A 19,575-nucleotide genomic window follows, 5' to 3' on the forward strand; every position below is an offset into this window, starting at 1 on the left:
CAAACACTGTTTACGTTTTGGGTTGTATATCTATGAACAAGAATCTTTCTGATGAGATAACACAGACTTTCACAGTTGGGAGTTGGTCAACTTTTTAAGCTAAATTGTTCCCCCACCCAAGTTAACTAATTCAACAAAATCTACCTCAACTTGTACAAGTAAAATTCCCTTGGAGCCTAACACCCTCCATCCTCCCTGGTACACTACCCTCCTCCCTGGTACACTACCCTTCTCCTTAGTAGACTACCCTCCATCCTCCCTAGTACACTAGCCTGCTCCCTAGTACACTACCCTCCTCCAGAATACACTACCCTCCATCCTCCCTAGTACACTACCCTCCATCCTCCCTAGTACACTACCCTCCATCCTCCCTAGTACACTACCCTCCATCCTCTCTATACACTACCCTCCATCCTCCCTAGTACACTACCCTCCATCCTCCCTAGTACACTACCCTCCATCCTCCCTAGTACACTACCCTCCATCCTCTCTAGTACACTACCCTCCATCCTCCCTAGTACACTACCCTCCATCCTCCCTAGTACACTACCCTCCATCCTCCCTAGTACACTACCCTCCATCCTCTCTAGTACACTACCCTCCATCCTCTCTAGTACACTACCCTCCATCCTCCCTAGTACACTACCCTCCATCCTCCCTAAGACACTACCCTCCATCCTCCCTAGTACACTACCCTCCATCCTCCCTAGTACACTACCCTCCATCCTCCCTAAGACACTACCCTCCATCCTCCCCGGTAGACAATGCTCCAATTAAAAAAGTGCAGCCTCTCGAAGAGGAGGTGGGGGGGTCCTGGGGGCCTGTCTAAGAGGAGGTAGAGATGTGGACTAGAGATGACTAGAGATGACTAGAGGTATGGACTAGAGATGACTAGAGATGACTAGAGGTATGGACTAGAGATGACTAGAGATGACTAGAGGTATGGACTAGAGATGACTAGAGGTGTGGACTAGAGATGTGGACTAGAGATGTGAACTAGAGGTGTGGACTAGAGATGACGAGAGGTGTGGACTAGAGGTGTGGACTAGAGATGACTAGAGGTGTGGACTAGAGGTGTGGACTAGAGATGTGGACTAGAGATGTGGGCTACAGGTGTGGACTAGAGATGACTAGAGGTGTGGACTAGAGGTGTGGACTACAGATGACTAGAGGTGTGGACTAGAGGTGTGGACTAGAGATGTGGACTAGAGTTGACTGGAGGTGTGGACTAGAGGTGTGGACTACAGATGTGGACTAGAGATGTGGACTAGAGGTGTGGACTAGAGATGACTAGAGGTGTGGACTAGAGGTGTGGACTACAGATGTGGACTAGAGATGTGGACTACAGATTTGGACTAGAGATGTGGACTAGAGGTGTGGACTAGAGATTACTAGAGGTGTGGACTAGAGGTGTGGACTAGAGATGACTAGAGATGTGGACTAGAGGTGTGGACTAGAGATGACTAGAGGTGTGGACTAGAGGTGTGGACTACAGATGTGGACTAGAGATGTGGACTACAGATTTTGACTAGAGATGTGGACTAGAGGTGTGGACTACAGATTACTAGAGATGTGGACTAGAGGTGTGGACTAGATATGACTAGAGGTGTGGACTAGAGGTGTGGACTAGAGATGACTGGAGATGTGGACTAGAGGTGTGGACTAGAGATGACAAGAGGTGTGGACTACAGATTACTAGAAATGTGGACGAGAAGACTACTGATGACTAAAGGTGTGGACTAGATATGTGGACTCCTGCCGTCTTGCCTGAGGGAAAAAGCTGTTTTTCCCGCGCATTGATTCAGAGCCTGCACAAAAAGAGAGAGGGCTATTCACAGACGGGTCCTTTGTTGTGAGCGAGACAGAACGCGAGCAGGGAAAGAAGGGCCGCCACAAATAAATCAATGTGGGAAACGCTGGGATTAGCTGGGCATGAGGTTGGGAGGGGAAGGGTGGAAGGAGGGAGGGGAAGGGTAAGGGAAGGAGGGTGGGTGGGTGGGGACAGGTGGAGAGTGCAGAGGGCAAATTTGACTTCTGGTTTAAATTATGATTTTAACTGTGAGAGTTAGTTACAGAGAGAAATATCTACGGAAGAAGAAAGAACTCTCCCCCCCTCTCTCCCCCCCTCTCTCCCCCCCTCTCCCTCTCCCCCCCCCTCTCTCTCCCCCCCTCTCTCCCCCCCTCTCCCTCTCCCCCCCCTCTTTCTCCCCCCTCCCCTCCTCTCTCCCCCTCTCTCTCCCTCTCTCTCTCTCCCCTCTCCCCCCCTGCCCTCCTCTCGCCCCCCTCTCTCTCTCCCCCTCTCTCTCCAGGGGGGCAGGTTGACCCAGGTTGTTTGAGGAGACCTTTCACTGAACACAGATTGGACTCATATGGAGCTCTCATCACAGACCTGTGAGTGTGTGTGTGTTTAGGTTAATGTGTGTGTGTGTATGCGTGAATATGTGTGAGTGTGTGTATGGGTGAATGTGTGTGTGTATGTTTGGGTTAATGTGTGTGATATATACTCAATATACATGTTGTCATCGCTCACACATCCACAAACACATACACGCATACACACACACGCGTACATGCACACAGACAGACATGCACACAGACAGACAGACTTGCTTGCTCGCTCCTGTTCCATTGCTCTGTGCTGATGTCACCCCTCTGAACCTTTCTCTCTGAACCTCTCTCTCTGAACCTCTCTCTCTGAACCTCTCTCTCTGAACCTCTCTCTCTGAACCTCTCTCTCTGAACCTCTTTCTCTCTGAATCTCTCTCTCTGAACCTCTCTCTCTCTGAACCTCTCTCTGAACCTCTCTCTCTCTCTGAACCTCTCTCTCTGAACCTTTCTCTATGAACCTCTCTCTCTGAACCTCTCTCTCTCTCTTTCTCTCTGATTTCATGTGATTGTGTGGCGCCAGCTGGATCCCCAAATCAGTCTGCTTCCCCTCCTCCCCTCCTTGTCTCTGCTTCCCCTCCTCCCCTCCTCCCCTCTGCTTCCCCTCCTCCCCTCCACTCCCCCTCCTCCCCTCCTCCCCTCTTCTCCCCCTCCTCCCCTCCTCCTCCTCTTGTATCTGCTCCCCCTCCTCCCCTCCTCCTTCTCTTGTCTCTGCTCCCCCTCCTCCCCTCCTCCTCCCCTTGTCTCTGCTCCCCCTCCTCCCCTCCTCCTCCCCTTGTCTCTGCTCCCCCTCCTCCCCTCCTCCTTCTCTTGTCTCTGCTCCCCCTCCTCCCCTCCTCCTCCCCTTGTCTCTGCTCCCCCTCCTCCCCTTGTCTCTGCTCCCCCTCCTCCCCTCCTCCCCTCTGCTTCCCCTCCTCCCCTCCTCCCCTCCTCCTCCCCTTGTCTCTGCTCCCCCTCCTCCCCTCCTCCTCCCCTTGTCTCTGCTCCCCCTCCTCCCCTCCTCCTCCCCTTGTCTCTGCTCCCCCTCCTCCCCTCCTCCTCCCCTTGTCTCTGCTCCCCCTCCTCCCCTCCTCGTCTCTGCTTCCCCTCCTCCCCTCCTCCTCCCCTTGTCTCTGCTCCCCCTCCTCCCCTCCTCCTCCCCTTGTCTCTGCTCCCCCTCCTCCCCTCCTCCTCCCCTTGTCTCTGCTCCCCCTCCTCCTCCTTTTGTCTCTGCTCCCCCTTCCTCCTCTCCTCCTCCCCTTGTCTCTGCTTCACCACCTCTTCCTCTCCTCTCTGCTCTCCCTTCACTCCCCTCCTCTCCTCTCTGCTCCCCCTTCACTCCCCTCCTCCTCTCCTCTATGCTCTCCCTCCTCCTCTCCTCTCTGCTCCCCCTCCTCCCCTCCTCCTCCTCTAGTCTCTGCTCCCCCTCCTCCTCCTCTTGTCTATGCTTCACCACCTCCTCCTCTCGTCTCTGCTCCCCCTTCACTCCCCTCCTCCTCTCCTCTCTGCTCTCCCTCCTCCTCTCCTCTCTGCTCCCCCTTCACTCCCCTCCTCCTCTCCTCTCTGCTCCCCCTTCACTCCCCTCCTCCTCTCCTCTCTGCTCCCCCTTCACTCCCCTCCTCCTCTCCTCTATGCTCCCCCTTCACCCCCCTCCTCCTCTCCTAACCCTTTAACCCTAACCCTTTAACCCTAACCCTCTGTGAGAGGAGAGGGCAGGGTGTGTTCCAGCATACAGCCACAATAACACAACAGAATAAAAAGGCATGAAACAGGTTTTCTTTGTAACTTAAATAATTTATTTTTTTACCGCTAGAGCACCACAACAATACTGTGTCATGATACAAGTGGGTCAACAACAACATCAACAACAATAACATAAACAACAACAATAAGAACTACAAACAGAAAGCTGGATCATGATGTTGGCGCCTCGTTACTACAGATGATCTACTGCCTGTTAAACAGGAAGTACAGCGGTGCTGATGCCCAAAGGGGGAGGAGTTAGGGACACATCACAGGGGGAGGAGTTAGGGACACATCACAGGGGGAGAAGTTAGGGACACATCACAGGGGGAGGAGTTAGGGACACATCACAGCATCAGCACTCCTCATTTCATATGTGGGGAGGGAGGACTAAGAAAAAAGGTTTAAAAAAAAATAAGGAAAAAAAGGAAATTTAAAATATCAGTGCAAATTACTCACCCTAACCCTTTCTCATATCCAACAATCTTAATTACTACAGAGGACAAAAACATGACTGAAAGACGGCTTTACACTTTGAAAGAGGTGTGGGTGAAAAGTGGACCAGTTGGAAGCAAACACAACTATAGTGTTCCAGACCATGACAGTTGATCCAGACTTGGAACCTCTAAACACACAGATGGAAACACATGGTGTTCTTTATGTTCACCTACTGGAACTATAACTCTCCTGTTACCCTTCTGTAACATGTCTCTACTAAAGCTCTGTACCTATTAAGAGCATGTAATGACATCTGGACTTGTCTTTCTGGACTTCCTAGAATGACATCACTTCCTGTAAGTGTGAGTGGAGAATGAAGTTGACTGGTCAACACTGGGTTATGCCTGGTTAACACTGCTAGGTCTTCAGAAGCTATCAGAACAGTGCATGAGGGAACATTAGTTTGTTACAGACTTCTAAAACAGAACCTGTAGGTTTATGGTTCAAATTGTGCTGCTCTTGTTTGGGAAAGAGAGTTACAAGACAGAGGGTTAGGGCCTGTGAGGGCTGTTGAGACAGTAGGTTAAGTACGCATATGTGTGGCTTGAGTTCTTCTTCTCTGCCCTTGGGAAAAGTCTTGATCGGAAAGGATCGTGTGACTGTTCTAGAACCAACTGCTGTTCTAGAACTGTTCATTCATACACTTCCATAACCCTAAAGCCCAATTTCTACTTAGGTCGCAGAAACTTTTGAAATATTTGCCGACAGAAATTACGTCATGGTCGACACTTTAAACCGTCACTTGTAAGTGTCGGCTACCAGGAGAAAGTTCTACTGGCGCTGATGTCGTGACATAGTGTCGCACAAGTGTGATTGGCTAGATAGACGGCACACGTCGTTGACTTCATTGTTTGAATTTTCAGTGAGCGCTCAACAGCTGTTTTCCCCTGCTCTCTCACTAACAGCAATACTGTTAATAATTCCTCCTCTAAATCCAACTCCTCCTCCACTGACATGCTCTCTTAATCTTCCAAACCCTCTCTCTCCCTCGCCCCAACCCTCCTCCTCTAATGTACTCACTATCTCCATCTCAAAATTCGCTACAGCCATTTTCTCAGATCGATCACCTACAAAGCGTTAACAGTGTAAAGGTGAAATAATTCAGTTGACGTCGTCCTACGTCAGTACGTCGAGTGTCACGCGAACGCTGAGCACAGGCGACTGTTCGCCGGAGTATAAATGCAGCAGCCTGAGAGACACTTTTTTTTGTCTGCGACAGTTACTGAACAACCAACTAACCCTAACCCAATACAGTTAATGAACAACACAATACAGTTATTGAACAAACAAAAATACGTTACTGAACAAACATAACCAAAACAGAAAGGAACCATAGTTTGATAGGATGAGAAATCAGGCTTGAGGGCTGATTAGAATGTGGAACATGGGGTAGGTCTTACTTTCAGGGACTTATTTCACATATAAACACTCATCATGTATAAACACTCATCATATATTTCCAGTGTTTGACATGCTCTGGTTCAGCTGTGGGGAGATGGTGATGGGCCTTCTAAACTCAGAAACATGACTGTACTAAAGCACCAACTGTGGGGCTTTATCTCTGTGTGTGTGTGTATAAAGAGTGTGAGTGTGTGTGTGTGGTGTATGTAGAGTGTGAGGTGTGTGTGTGTGTGGTGTATGTAGAGTGTGAGGTGTGTGTGGTGTATGTAGAGTGTGAGGTGTGTGTGGTGTATGTAGAGTGTGAGGTGTGTGTGTGTGTGGTGTATGTAGAGTGTGAGGTGTGTGTGTGTGTGTGTGGTGTATGTAGAGTGTGAGGTGTGTGTGTGTAGAGTGTGAGGTGTGTGTGTGTAGAGTGTTAGGTGTGTGTGTGTGGTGTATGTAGAGTGTGAGGTGTGTGTGTGTAGAGTGTTAGGTGTGTGTGTGTAGAGTGTGAGGTGTGTGTGTAGAGTGTGAGGTGTGTGTGTAGAGTGTGAGGTGTGTGTGTGTGGTGTATGTAGAGTGTGAGGTGTGTGTGTGTAGAGTGTTAGGTGTTTGTGTGTAGAGTGTTAGGTGTGTGTGTGTAGAGTGTGAGGTGTGTGTGTAGAGTGTGAGGTGTGTGTGTGTGGTGTATGTAGAGTGTGAGGTGTGTGTGTGTGTAGAGTGTTAGGTGTGTGTGTGTAGAGTTTGAGGTGTGTGTGTGTAGAGTGTGAGGTGTGTGTGTGTGGTGTATGTAGAGTGTGAGGTGTGTGTGTGTAGAGTGTTAGGTGTGTGTGTGTAGAGTGTGAGGTGTGTGTGTAGAGTGTGAGGTGTGTGTGTGTGGTGTATGTAGAGTGTGAGGTGTGTGTGTGTAGAGTGTTAGGTGTTTGTGTGTAGAGTGTTAGGTGTGTGTGTGTAGAGTGTGAGGTGTGTGTGTAGAGTGTGAGGTGTGTGTGTGTGGTGTATGTAGAGTGTGAGGTGTGTGTGTGTAGAGTGTTAGGTGTGTGTGTGTAGAGTTTGAGGTGTGTGTGTAGAGTGTCAGGTGTGTGTGTGTGGTGTATGTAGAGTGTGAGGTGTGTGTGTAGAGTGTGAGGTGTGTGTGTGTGGTGTATGTAGAGTGTGAGGTGTGTGTGTGTAGAGTGTTAGGTGTGTGTGTGTAGAGTGTGAGGTGTGTGTGTAGAGTGTGAGGTGTGTGTGTGTGGTGTATGTAGAGTGTGAGGTGTGTGTGTGTAGAGTGTGAGGTGTGTGTGTGTAGAGTGTGAGGTGTGTGTGTGTGTGGTTTATGTAGAGTGTGAGGTGTGTGTGTAGAGTGTGAGGTGTGTGTGTGTATGTAGAGTGTGAGGTGTGTGTGTGTGTAGAGTGTGAGGTGTGTGTGTTTAGAGTGTGAGGTGTGTGTGTGTAGAGTGTGAGGTGTGTGTGTAAAGAGTGAGGTGTGTGGTGTATGTAGTGTATGTAGAGTGTGAGGTGTGTGTGTGTAGAGTGTGAGGTGTGTGTAGAGTGTGAGGTGTGTGTGTGTAAAGTGTGAGGTGTGTGTGTGGTGTATGTAGAGTGTTAGGTGTGTGTGTAAAGTGTGAGGTGTGTGTGTGTAGTGTATGTAGAGTGTTAGGTGTGTGGTGTATGTAGGGTGTGTGGGTGTGGTGTATGTAGAGTGTGTAAGGTGAGTGTGGTGTGTGGTAAGTGTGGGGTATGTGATTGTGTGTGTTGCATAGGTGTGTGTGGTGCATATGTGTGTGTATGTGCCCTAGCTACACTTGCAGGACTTGACGATCATGTTGGACAGCTGCTCGATCTTGGGCACCTTGCCCACATAGTAGAGGATGGTGAGGGGCTCCAGGTCCTGAGACACACAGCAGGGGGAGGCGGACGCCTCGGGGTTGATTGTGTTGTACAGACCCAGCACCTGGACACGCACACGCAGTGTCAAACACACGTAAACACACACAGTGTCAGACACAGGGCTACTATGTGGGTCTGCTGCAGACGTGTGACCTCTGTTCCCCTTTCTCCTCTGGGGACCCTTTACCCTCAGCCGGCTCCTCACCTTGGAGTGCTGGGTGTCGGCGCTCCAGAGATAGGGACAGGCCCCTGCGCAGAAGTTAGCGCTGTAGCCTTTAGGCTCATGGATCCAACGCCAGCCCAGGTCCTTCTTGAAGTCGATGTAGAGAGATCGCAGGCAGCAGTTATCCTGCACGTTTCTGTAGAGGTGGAGGGAGAGAGGAATGAGAGAGGGAGGGTGAGACACAGGAGGGATGAGAGGGGAGGGTGAGACACAGGAGGGATGAGGGGGGAGGGTGAGACACAGGAGGGATGAGAGGGGGAGGGTGAGACACAGGAGGGATGAGAGGGGGAGGGTGAGACACAGGAGGGATGAGAGGGGGAGGGAGGGTGAGACACAGGAGGGATGAGGGAGGGAGAGACACAGGAGGGATGAGAGGGGGAGGGCGAGACACAGGAGGAATGAGGGAGGGAGGGTGAGACACAGGAGGGATGAGGGAGGGAGGGTGAGACACAGGAGGGATGAGAGGGGGAGGGCGAGACACAGGAGGAATGAGGGAGGGAGGGTGAGACTCAGGAGGGATGAGGGAGGGAGGGTGAGACACAGGAGGGATGAGAGGGGGAGGGTGAGACACAGGAGGGATGAGGGAGGGAGGGTGAGACACAGGAGGGATGAGGGAGGGAGGGCGAGACAAAGAGGGATGAGAGGGGGAGGGTGAGACACAGGAGGGATGAGAGGGGGAGACGGAGACACAGGAGGGATGAGAGGGGGAGGGGGAGACACAGGAGGGATGAGAGGGGGAGGGATAAGAGAAAGGAATGAGCGAGAGGAGAGTGAAAGGAGAGAGGGGAAAGAGGGTGGAGAAAAAGGAGAAGGATGAGAAAGATGGATAAGATACAGCGGTCAAGCTCATGGGGTTCAGGGGTCAAGCTCAGGGGTCAGGGGACATGCTCAGGGGTCAGGGGGACATGCTCAGGGGTCGGGGTCAAGCTCAGGGTTCAGGGGTCAAGCTCAGGGGTCAGGGGAACATGCTCAGGGGTCAGGGGGACATGCTCAGGGGTCGGGGGACATGCTCAGGGGTCGGGGTCAAGCTCAGGGGTCAGGGGAACATGCTCAGGGGTCAGGGGGACATGCTCAGGGGTCAGGGTCAAGCTCAGGGTTCAGGGGGCAAGCTCAGGGGTCAGGGGACATGCTCAGGGGTCACCTGGAGCAGAAGGCAGCATCCAGCGCCCTCTTGGAGCGGTGGCTCTTGTGCTGAGACTCCAGCCGGTAGGATGGCAGCAGCATCATCAGGAGGTGGGGAGCCTGGGCGCTATGACGACGCTTCTTAAACACCTTCAGGTCCCCGCTGTGGAGGGAGCTGTCGTCGATACCTGGGGACAGACAACAGGCCGTGAGGAGGAGCTAGGACACAGTCTGTACCTGGGGTTGTTGGACCTCTGGTTACCTGGGCTGAAGAGTCTCACCTGCAAAGCGGGCCTCCAGCTCTTCGCTCTTGTTTGGGATGATGTAGTTGTTGGATGGGACGAAGGTGCAGCAGGGGCAGTGCAGGCTGATCTTGAACCCACTGTTTTTGTCTGCAAGGGGAAGAGACAGTCAGGCTGCTAGCAGATCCCAGAGCAGTGGATCAAGGACTCCCAGCGGAGGCGCGGGTGTGGAGTGAAGCATCAGCAGTGTTTTACGCTGTGGTCTGCTGGGGGTGTGGTCTGCTGGGGGTGTGGTCTGCTGGGGCTGTGGTCTGCTGGGGGTGTGGTCTGCTGGGGGTGTGGTCTGCTGGGGGTGTGGTCTGCTGGGGGTGTGGTCTGCTGGGGGTGTGGTCTGCTGGGGGTGTGGTCTGCTGGGGCTGTGGTCTGCTGGGGGTGTGGTCTGCTGGGGGTGTGGTCTGCTGGGGCTGTGGTCTACTGGAGGAGGATGCTGGCCAAGCTGACGTCCATCATGGACAATCTCTCTTACCATAACCCTAACCCTCCATGACACTGTGGGAGCACTGAACAGCTCCTTCAGCAGCAGGCTGCGGTTTCTGCTAGTCCAGTTCTGTAGGTCCTTCATCCTCTCTGCCATCAGACTATTTAACCAACATGTGCAATACTGTGTAGTCTGTTATTGGTCACTGTAAACTGCACTACTGGTAAACACTGTTTTTAGTGTATATTTCTGTACATATTTGCATTGTTTTATATTTATATTTGCTGATTTCTTAATTATTTTCATATTATTTTTCTTTTATCTATTTTAAATCAGCTGCTGTAACGGTGAAATTTCCCCAGTGTGGGATGAATAAAGTCAATCAATCAATCAGCTTTGATAGGGACATCAATAGTTAATGGAAGTGCGCAGCAGTGTGCAAGCAAAAATTTTGTGCAATAATTTGAGCACAAATAATGTTTTTTTTGTTTCATCATGTAATACAAATCGTTGGACTCATGTTGTTATTATGTTTGAGTCCAAATAAGATCATTAGTAGGCCTGTTATTTAGAAACTTTCTTTAGTTTCTGAATGTTTTCTTAGCCTACCTCGGTTCTGACTTGTGTGTTTTCGGTTAACTGCGTTTACTTTACAAGCGTTGATTATGATACTGCGTTTCTTGTTCCTGGATTATCAATCGAAATGAATGCACTGACCCTAACCCTTATACAGTAGATTGTTGAAACTCAAGCTTGTAAAAAAAATACTGGGGCACAGCAGATTTATACTGGCCAGTGAAAGGGGTCTAGCGATGCCCCTGGCCCTGCCTCTTACCTCTGTGAAGCAGCCAATCACTGACGGCCCCTGGCCCTGCCTCTTACCTCTGAAGCAGCTCTAGCCATGCCCCTGGCCCTGCCTCTTACCTCTGTGAAGCAGCCAATCACTGACGGCCTCTGTGACATCAAAGGAGAGCCACTCCCCGTGGGTGCGCGTGCGAACGACCCTGCTGTCTATGTAGCGCTGCGTGGGCGACGTCAGGTCTTTGTGCCCCAGGATCTGTGGAGATGCACCAAGACACACCAATCACAGATGTACGTACATTTCTTGAAACCTAATCTCTATAAAAGTATCGAGTATAGTATATTTAGTCATTTAGCAGACGCTCTTATCCAGAGCGACTTACAGTATATGCTTAAATATGTTGTTTTCAATTCCATAATTACAATCAATCAAATCAATTCAGTTTTTTCTCTCCTGTAAAATTCAGAAAATGTCACTTATGCCCTTTTGCTACCAGCCCTTGATAAGTAGAACAGACCAATCACAGTTGAGACTGGGAGTAGAAACTACCAATCACCAGCCCGTCAGGATGAAAACCGATTGTAATGTAACATATTCATTTAGCAGATGCTTTTAGCCAAGCAGTTTACAGACGGGGATTTGAACCTTCGACCTCTTGGATCTGCACTCAAATGCTCTAACCACTGAGAAATACCGTTGTGTCCTCAGTGTCACTCTGGGGTCAACTGCCCAGGTCTGTAACCCCCCCCCCCCCCCTTGGGTCTCAGCTTCTCACTGATCGATTAGTCAGCCCTGGGAGGAGCAGAGCAGGAGCCAGATGGAGGGAGGGAGGAGGTGTGGAGGGAGGGCTGTTATTCCTCCGTCTTGTGTTTATGTTGGCCTGAAGCTCCCTAATGTATAAAACATTGCTGCTGAGGCTGGGGCTGGATTAGAGGCTAGATTAGAGGCTGGAGCTGAGGCTGGAGGTGAGGGTTAGGCTGGAGGTAGGACTAGAGCCATAATCACCAAGACCCCCTCCTCACCCAGCCCCCCTCTCTGAGAGCCTTTATAAATGAGTTATGAATATCTGCAGTTAGCAGGGGATGAGTGATTGAGTGGGGAAGGAGGGGAGGGGAAGGAGGGGAGGAGGGGAGGGGAAGGAGGGGAGGGGAAGGAGGGGAGGAGGGGAGGGGAAGGAGGGGAGGAGGGGAGGGGAAGGAGGGGAGGGGAGGAGGGGAAGGAGGGGAGGGGGGGATGGGAAGGAGGGGAGGAGGGGAGGAGGGGAGGGGAGGGGAAGGAGGGGAGGAGGGGAGGAGGGGAGGGGAGGAGGGGAGGGGGAGGGGAGGAGGGGAAGGAGGGGAGGGGAGGAGGGGAAGGAAGGGAGGAGGGGAAGGAGGGGAGGAGGGGAGGAGGGAAGGGGAAGGAGGGGAGGAGGGGAAGGAGGGGAAGGAGGGGAGGGGAGGAGGGGAAGGAGGGGAGGAGGGGAGGAGGGGAAGGAGGGGAGGGGAAGGAGGGGAGGAGGGGAGGGGAAGGAGGGGAGGAGGGGAGGAGGGGAAGGAGGGGAGGAGGGGAGGGGAAGGAGGGGAGGGGAAGGAGGGGAGGAGGGGAGGAGGGGAAGGAGGGGAGGAGGGGAGGAGGGGAGGGGAAGGAGGGGAGGGGGAGGGGAGGAGGGGAGGAGGGGAAGGAGGGGAGGGGAGGAGGGGAAGGAGGGGAGGAGGGGAGGAGGGGAAGGAGGGGAGGAGGGGAGGGGAAGGAGGGGAGGAGGGGAGGGGAAGGAGGGGGGGAGGGGAAGGAGGGGAGGAGGGGAGGGGAAGGAGGGGGGGAGGGGAAGGAGGGGAGGAGGGGAGGAGGGGAAGGAGGGGAGGAGGGGAGGGGAAGGAGGGGAGGAGGGGAGGAGGGGAGGAGGGGAGGGGAAGGAGGGGAGGAGGGGAGGGGAAGGAGGGGAGGAGGGGAGGGTCTCACAATCATCAAGTCCCCAGCAGTCCATCTATCCTCCCTCGCATACTTCCCAGTGTGTGTTTGCGTGACTGAACCCCCATCCAAGCCAGGAGCTGTTTGGTCCAGCTGTCACCCCCCCCCCCTCCAAAGGCCGTTGCCCTGCCCCCCCCCCCCCCCCCCCCCCCACACACACACACACACACACACACACACACACACACACACACATACACACACCCCGCCACTCCACCCTCCCCCCGGCTGGGAGGGACCTAGACAGGCAGGCTGGATGGGGTGGGATAAGAAAGGCTGGCTGGTTAGCTACTGTGTGTGTGTGTGTGTGTGTGTGTGTGTGTGTGTGTGTGTGTGTGTGTGTGTGTGTGTGTGTGAATATACAGCTCTGGGTATTATAAATACATATTTTTAAAAAGTTGAGTAGGACCGTTTTAAGTGAGGAACAGAAGGGTAAAATTTGCAGTGGCTTCTTAAATTTTACCCTTCTGTTCCTTCCAAAGTGTGTGTGTATATATGAATGTGTGTGTATACATACGTGTGTGTGTATATATATGTGTGTGTGTGTGTACATGAGTTTATATATAAGTTTGTGTGTATATATGACTGTGTGTGTGTACATGTGTGTGTATATATAAGTTTGTGTGTATATATGAGTGTGTGTGTATATATAAGTTTGTGTGTATATATGAGTGTGTGTGTACATGTGTGTGTATATATGAGTGTGTGTGTATATATGAGTGTGTGTGTGTGTGTACATGTGTGTGTATATATAAGTTTGTGTGTATATATGAGTGTGTGGGTGTATATGCGTGTATTTGTGAGTGTGTGTATATATATACGAGTATGTGTGTGTGTATACAGCGCTTGACATAAAACATTTTTCTCACCAGCCACTGTGGCTAGTGGTTTTCCAAAGTTACTAGCCACTCAGTAATTTCATTAGCCACAATTTTGTTGTTGGGAAATTAAGTTTTATTTGATTAAAGTTGACTACGGTTTGCTACAATTGACTTGAATAACTAGTTTTACAATACTTTCACATGTAAATGACCATTGTCAACACCCAAATAAAGATGATAAAATGTACATGTACAAAATATATGAACTAAACTGAAAAAACCCACAAGCAAAACTTTGTCAACTTTTATAAACAACATCATTATTTTTGTCTAATCAATTCTGATTCCCAAATTTCCTACAAACAAATGTTTATCTTATATTGTATGTTTGTGTTTCTTATATACTAGTGTAATAATTGGACCAATACGCTGTTCCTATTGGTCCAGAAGACGTTCTCAAAAGTTAATAAATAAGTTCGCAGAGGTAAATAAACGTTTTACGGACCTAGCAACAAGCGGTTGCCTTGGAGATGTAGCCATTGACCTTAACAACGTTGCATCTGCTCGGCAACAAAGTATCCTAAAAAGCCCCCCAAAAAACTAAAACAACTAAATACGGTTTTTGCACAGGTCCGCAAACGCCCCGCAATCGCTTCCCGTTTTAAAGAAGTATCTGAAGCAGACAGAAGACGAATTGATGTTGTTGATATGTTGCCTTGGAGATGTAGTGACGTCACCAGTGCAAGTGCAGCTGATTGCTCTGACAACATGGCGTCTGCTCCAGATTCGACGTGTTTGATTTGGGATCTTCCCACGTATTGTTGTAGTATATAAGAAACCAAATGTTTACTCCTCGACAGGTCAGCAAACGCTTTGTCGCCTCGATTTGTAAACGTTTTAACAAATCTCGGTTTACAAAGGTGTTTGCAGACCTGTCAAGGAGTAAACATTTGCAGTATGTGTGAAAGCGAGAATGAATGTTGAAATGCGTGTGTCTCATGGTCAATGCGTGAGGCTTGAGAACCCTGCAATGAGTTTATTATTTTAGATGTGTTTTGAGAAGACTAGCCTACAACATGGTTGCAAACTTTTCAAAAAACCTTGGAGTGAGATTTGGTGGGGCTGTCACAATTACAGTGAACCCGGCTCCACCCGTGCAGGGTTTAGATCTCGGCACAAGGCAACACAGAAGATTAGTAAAGGCCGACGTACAAAAATATATTTTATTATTTAGTAAAAACAAGTATCTCCAGCCCCGCTCAGCCTGATTAGCAACTGGTGCGTCGAAACCCTCCCTCTCCCGTTCCACCCCGCGACAGGGCCAACCCAAATTTTGCTACGCAATGCAACCCAGTCCCGAGACGAGATTTCACGGGTGTTCCGTGTTCGCGCGTCGTGAGCTTGAGTGTTGCTTCACTCAGTGTATCTGCACCTCGTCCATTACTGGTTACAACGTTAGCAGAACTACTTGGTCGTTTCCTTCTCAGCGTGAGAAATACAATGTGTGGCGTGAGAGCGTGTGAATTGTTTGAAATGCGAGAGAGTTGGCAGCCCTGCTACAATAAAATAAAAAATAGAGATATAGAATTCCACCCGCCAAAGTGGCTAGTAGTAAGACTGACTGCTTTACCCGTCACAGACGAATTCTACCCGCATTGGGCGGGTGGGCGGGTGCTAATGTCATGCCCTGTGTGTATATATGAATGTGTGTGTGTATATGATTGTGTGTTTGTGTGTATATATGAGTGGGTGTGTATATATGAGAGTGTGTGCGTGTATATGAGTGTGTGTATGTGTATATATGAGTGTGTGTGCGTGTATATATGAGTGTGTGTGTGTATCAGAGTTGGGTAACGTTACTTTTTAAAGTAACTAATTACAGTTACTAGTTACATTCCTTGTAAAGTAACTAGTTACTTTACTTAGTTACTTGCTGTAGAGAGTAAGGCGTTAAGTTACTTTCGCGTTACATTAAGAAAAGTCTTTTATTTCTAAGACAATTCACCTTGGTCACTCTTATGCCCAGAAGGCACATTTAATGGGTTGACCTCAGCAATAGCACATATTGTACTGAATATTCAGTGTCACTCGCATATAACAGATCAATGCTCATTATACAGCAAGACGGATCAAGGTAATAATTCACCATAATGAAAAACAATATTTGTAAGTTCTTGAATCAAGGAACTCTTTAATCAATAAATAATTTTGTAAAATGCAGGGCAGAAGTCTAGTAGTTAGCTAGCTCTACAATTTACCGGGGATAGGTCTGAATCTAGGAGCAAAACAAAGCTAACTAGAGAGGGTACAATTTCTGGGGAAATTGTAGGGTGTGCTTGCTTGCGTCGGTTGCACAGGGGTCCATTTTTGAATGAAATTTTTACAACTGATTTCTGTATATTTTATATGAAAATGCATACTTATTATTTATAAAGATTAAATAGATTTAAAGGAATTTTTTTTTGCTGCTCATTTACAACTGAAAATACGAGTGAAGTGTAGAATGAAATAGATGTCTTCTCATTTCCCCTGCAAGAGGCAGCCTCATCGTTGAATCAAAACGAATAAATTTGGCAGACCGGTGTAAAAATGGACCTAATCTCTATGACTTAAACGTCATTTTAAGTTTTTCCCTTCTCGTGATATTTTCAGGCATGTAGCCTGATGGCAATGAAGTTCAGGTTAGTAGTTAGATAGACTTTTGATTAAGTAAGGGGAGTGCCGAACATGTTCTGTCGCCGTTTGACTTCCTACAGCTGTGTAGATGTTTTTGTAGTGTCTCGCGTAGGCTACAGCATTGCAGTGAGCAACACTGGTTTGAAACCACAGGTAATGATAATTTCACCCACAAATCGTTTACTTGTAATGTAATGTCATAATAAATCCTACAACGAAAATTTATTTGTGAGGAATGTTTATTTTAAAGATTGAAAACAGATGCATCATAGACCACTGTAGTATGTGTTGCCCGGGCAACAGAGGCTAATGTCATGATGCTAATGCTTCAGTGAAATAGTAGACTACCGTTTCCAAAAGTAGATGTGGGCCTACTTCCTTAATAATATCAGCTAATATTGTACATTACATTTCATAATTGTGTTTCACATCACAAAGTAAAATGAGTAAATAGTTATCACCCTGGCCTCTTTGCTTGTGGCGTTCCTGCAGCTGCCTTGCAGTAAAGCTATAGTTAGCCTAGCTATCCCCCAAGTTAACAGATGTGAAACGAATGTTCTGCTACAGGTAGTCACGCGTGTTTTCGTGACGTTAGTGACGTAGTGACGTTAGTAACGTCAGTGACTGTGGCTAGCAAATTAGCCACCGTTAGCTTCACTTTTCACCACAAAAACGCAATTTCTACTTAAACCATGCAACGGAACGTAAATAAAAATACAACCAACGCAATCGCTACCAAGACGAACCTTTTGACACCGCCGTTGTGTATGTAGTCCAAATATTGACTGATCCTTAGGGGGGCGAAAATAAATAAATAAATATATATGTGAGAGAACAAAGGTTGTGCTCTCGCCAAAGGCTTGAGCACACCCAATTATAGCTAGGTATATGGTAGCAAAATGGTGTTCACTTCACTTATGTACTGAACCAGACAATTTTACTTACTGTAATATAAACCTAAACCATTGCAACGATACAGCGACGCACCACACAAGCTTGAGTTCAAATACATAATTTAATGTGACATTACGTAGGCCTACTGTAGGCTACATGCAAGTCTTAAATAACTATTTAGCTGGTCGGCTCCATGAAGCCGGTAAATTGGGCTCGTGAGACTGCTCACCAAAATAACGAAGGAGAAACCACTTGTCGAGCAGATGAAGACATTTTCGTAGGTACCTAGCGAAAAGTAGCATCAACTTTCCTAGACTTTTAGCTACATGCTGAGGGCTTGCTGGACTAAAAGACGCGTTACTTGTTTGAACAAGGAACTAGTAATGGATTTATTCAATTAAATAAGTAACGCGTTAAGTTACTCGTTACTTAACAAAAGTAGTCTGACTACTGTACCCAACACTGGTGTGTATATATGGGTGTGTCTATTACCGAACACTTTACGCAGTGCACTGCAATACAGTAAAAATGGAAATGGAACACTTACGTTAAACACTTGGCAGAAGTGACAGACTCAAATCTGCTCGCGAGTCATTTCGTCCGCCATTATTTTAGAAATGAAATGAAAAGCTGCCGAAAGGGCTCCTCCTCTTCCGCTACGTAGCCAAGATGGCGCCCGTTTAGGGCGAGTAGTGTCCATCGTTGTACACTGCATTTTTTGACCGTTTGCAGTGCGCCATCCGGGTACTTTCAGTGCCCTGAACTCTGCTGGTTCTGTCAGTTTAAGCGCCCTAAGCACTGAGTGTGCGTCAGCCCACCTGGTACAACTCGATGCGTTGCTCCGCCACGCGGGCCTTGGAGTTCTGCAGGCGGAACAGTCTGAGCTCTGCCTTCACCAGGCTGGACGCGTTCTGCTCCAGCGACGACACGTCAAACGACAGACGCCTGAAGTAGGGGTTGTAGTTGGTGGGAGAAATGACGTCTGGGACACACACAAGACATCGTTTTACTCTCCTACTGAGGACAATTCACTCACATTCAGTATCACACACACATATTAGTCACATGAACTGTGTAGCGTAGCATCATCAGGACAGTGACATCATCAGGACAGTGACATCATAAGGACAGTGACATCATAAAGACATTCTTATGACCTTATTCTTAGGCAAGCAACATCAACACAGTAGCAACAAAAAATCTAAAATGCATTAATGCTGCTTTCTGTGTGTGTGTGTGTTATTCAGAGGTGGGGGCCTGACTGCATGTGTCCTAATCCCATGAAACCTCCATCTAGCCCTAACCCTAAAAGAAATGATCTGGGAAGGCTCATGTAAGAGGAGAGACTCTCTAATGAGCGAAGCTAATGAGTCTCTCTGGCACTCGGGCGGCATGCTTCATATCACACATCGCTTTGTACTCAGCCCATAGGTTTAGCTTGGATAGGCGGCACTACAAAGTCGCACATATGCACACACACGTGCCCACGCTCACGTGTTCTGCGCTGCTGCCACCCACCACCATCCCCTTCTCCCCCATGTTGTCTGTCTGTTCTCCCCGTGGGGGATTTAACTTGTTGCTCCCTGCCTCATGTCATGCATGCTGCAGTGAAGGCAGGGAGCGCTTCCCCATGTACATCCATTCCGCCAAAGTCAAACCTATTTTCATGTATATGAATAAATGGTGAAATCAATCACGTGTCTTGACTGAACTGTAATGTCCTCAAGAAAACATTTAAAACATGGCTGAGATGCTACACTGTAGAAGTGATGTTTTAAAGGGGTATTTGACTGCAAAACTGAGTTTACCTGGTCATAGTTGAATAACGACAGTTCAGTGGGTAAAATGGACATACAGTGAACCTCAAAGTCCATTGACACCTCTTTCCTATAAGTTGACATCATTTCGGTGGCTCCACCTTTTTTGGCTCTGGTCTGTACCTTTGTCACGCCCCAATCTCAGAGTTTGCGTAGATCTCAGGCACTAGTTTAGCTGCGCGCTGCTCTGTGTACTTCCACGGGAATTACATTGAAGAAAGTTTCGAATCATTTCGCCAAAGACAGTTTTGAAAACCTTGGACAATTTAAAGCAGGATTTGCTAAGCCGCTGTTGCTGAAAAGAGGTGCTGTTCCGACCGTATGCTCATCACAATCGCAAGCTGTAAGTATGATTTTGTCACTAACAGTTATTAGCAATGCTAACATCTCCTGTATTAGCCATGGGCGGTGCTAGGGAGGGGCTAGCAGGTGCTTCAGCACCCCCAAGAAAGACCAAAGCACCCCCCTGATAGCACCCCCAAAAATAATTTCTGGCTAATCTGATCGGAGAATCAGATGTTAATTGTACGGAGTCTGACATGGAGCAGTCCGCTGATGCGTTTTCCGCGGATGCAGAGATGGCAGCTAGCACAACTGCAGTTCCATTTAAATTAGCATCACAAGGGGCCAAGTTTTGCTAATTTATTAATAGTATTTATATATAATATAATTGCGCAGCTCTCCCTGTCAATG

General features: G+C 48.8%; 1 protein-coding gene across 1 annotated transcript in view; it reads right to left on the reverse strand.

Annotated features, from left to right (window-relative positions):
• Positions 1-7,762: 7,762 nt before the first annotated feature.
• The window catches only part of tgfb2 (transforming growth factor, beta 2), a 36,069-nt gene continuing 24,256 nt past the window's right edge, over positions 7,763-19,575 (reverse strand). The window contains exons 2-7 of the mRNA XM_067238606.1: positions 17,884-18,047; positions 10,847-10,979; positions 9,484-9,594; positions 9,222-9,390; positions 8,063-8,216; positions 7,763-7,921 (exon numbers count right to left, since the gene is read on the reverse strand). Of these exons, the coding sequence (XP_067094707.1) occupies positions 7,763-7,921; positions 8,063-8,216; positions 9,222-9,390; positions 9,484-9,594; positions 10,847-10,979; positions 17,884-18,047 (890 nt within the window). The remainder of the gene's footprint in view (positions 7,922-8,062; positions 8,217-9,221; positions 9,391-9,483; positions 9,595-10,846; positions 10,980-17,883; positions 18,048-19,575) is intronic.

The sequence above is a fragment of the Osmerus mordax genome, chromosome 6 (assembly GCF_038355195.1).
Source record: "Osmerus mordax isolate fOsmMor3 chromosome 6, fOsmMor3.pri, whole genome shotgun sequence".
Lineage (NCBI taxonomy): Eukaryota > Metazoa > Chordata > Actinopteri > Osmeriformes > Osmeridae > Osmerus > Osmerus mordax.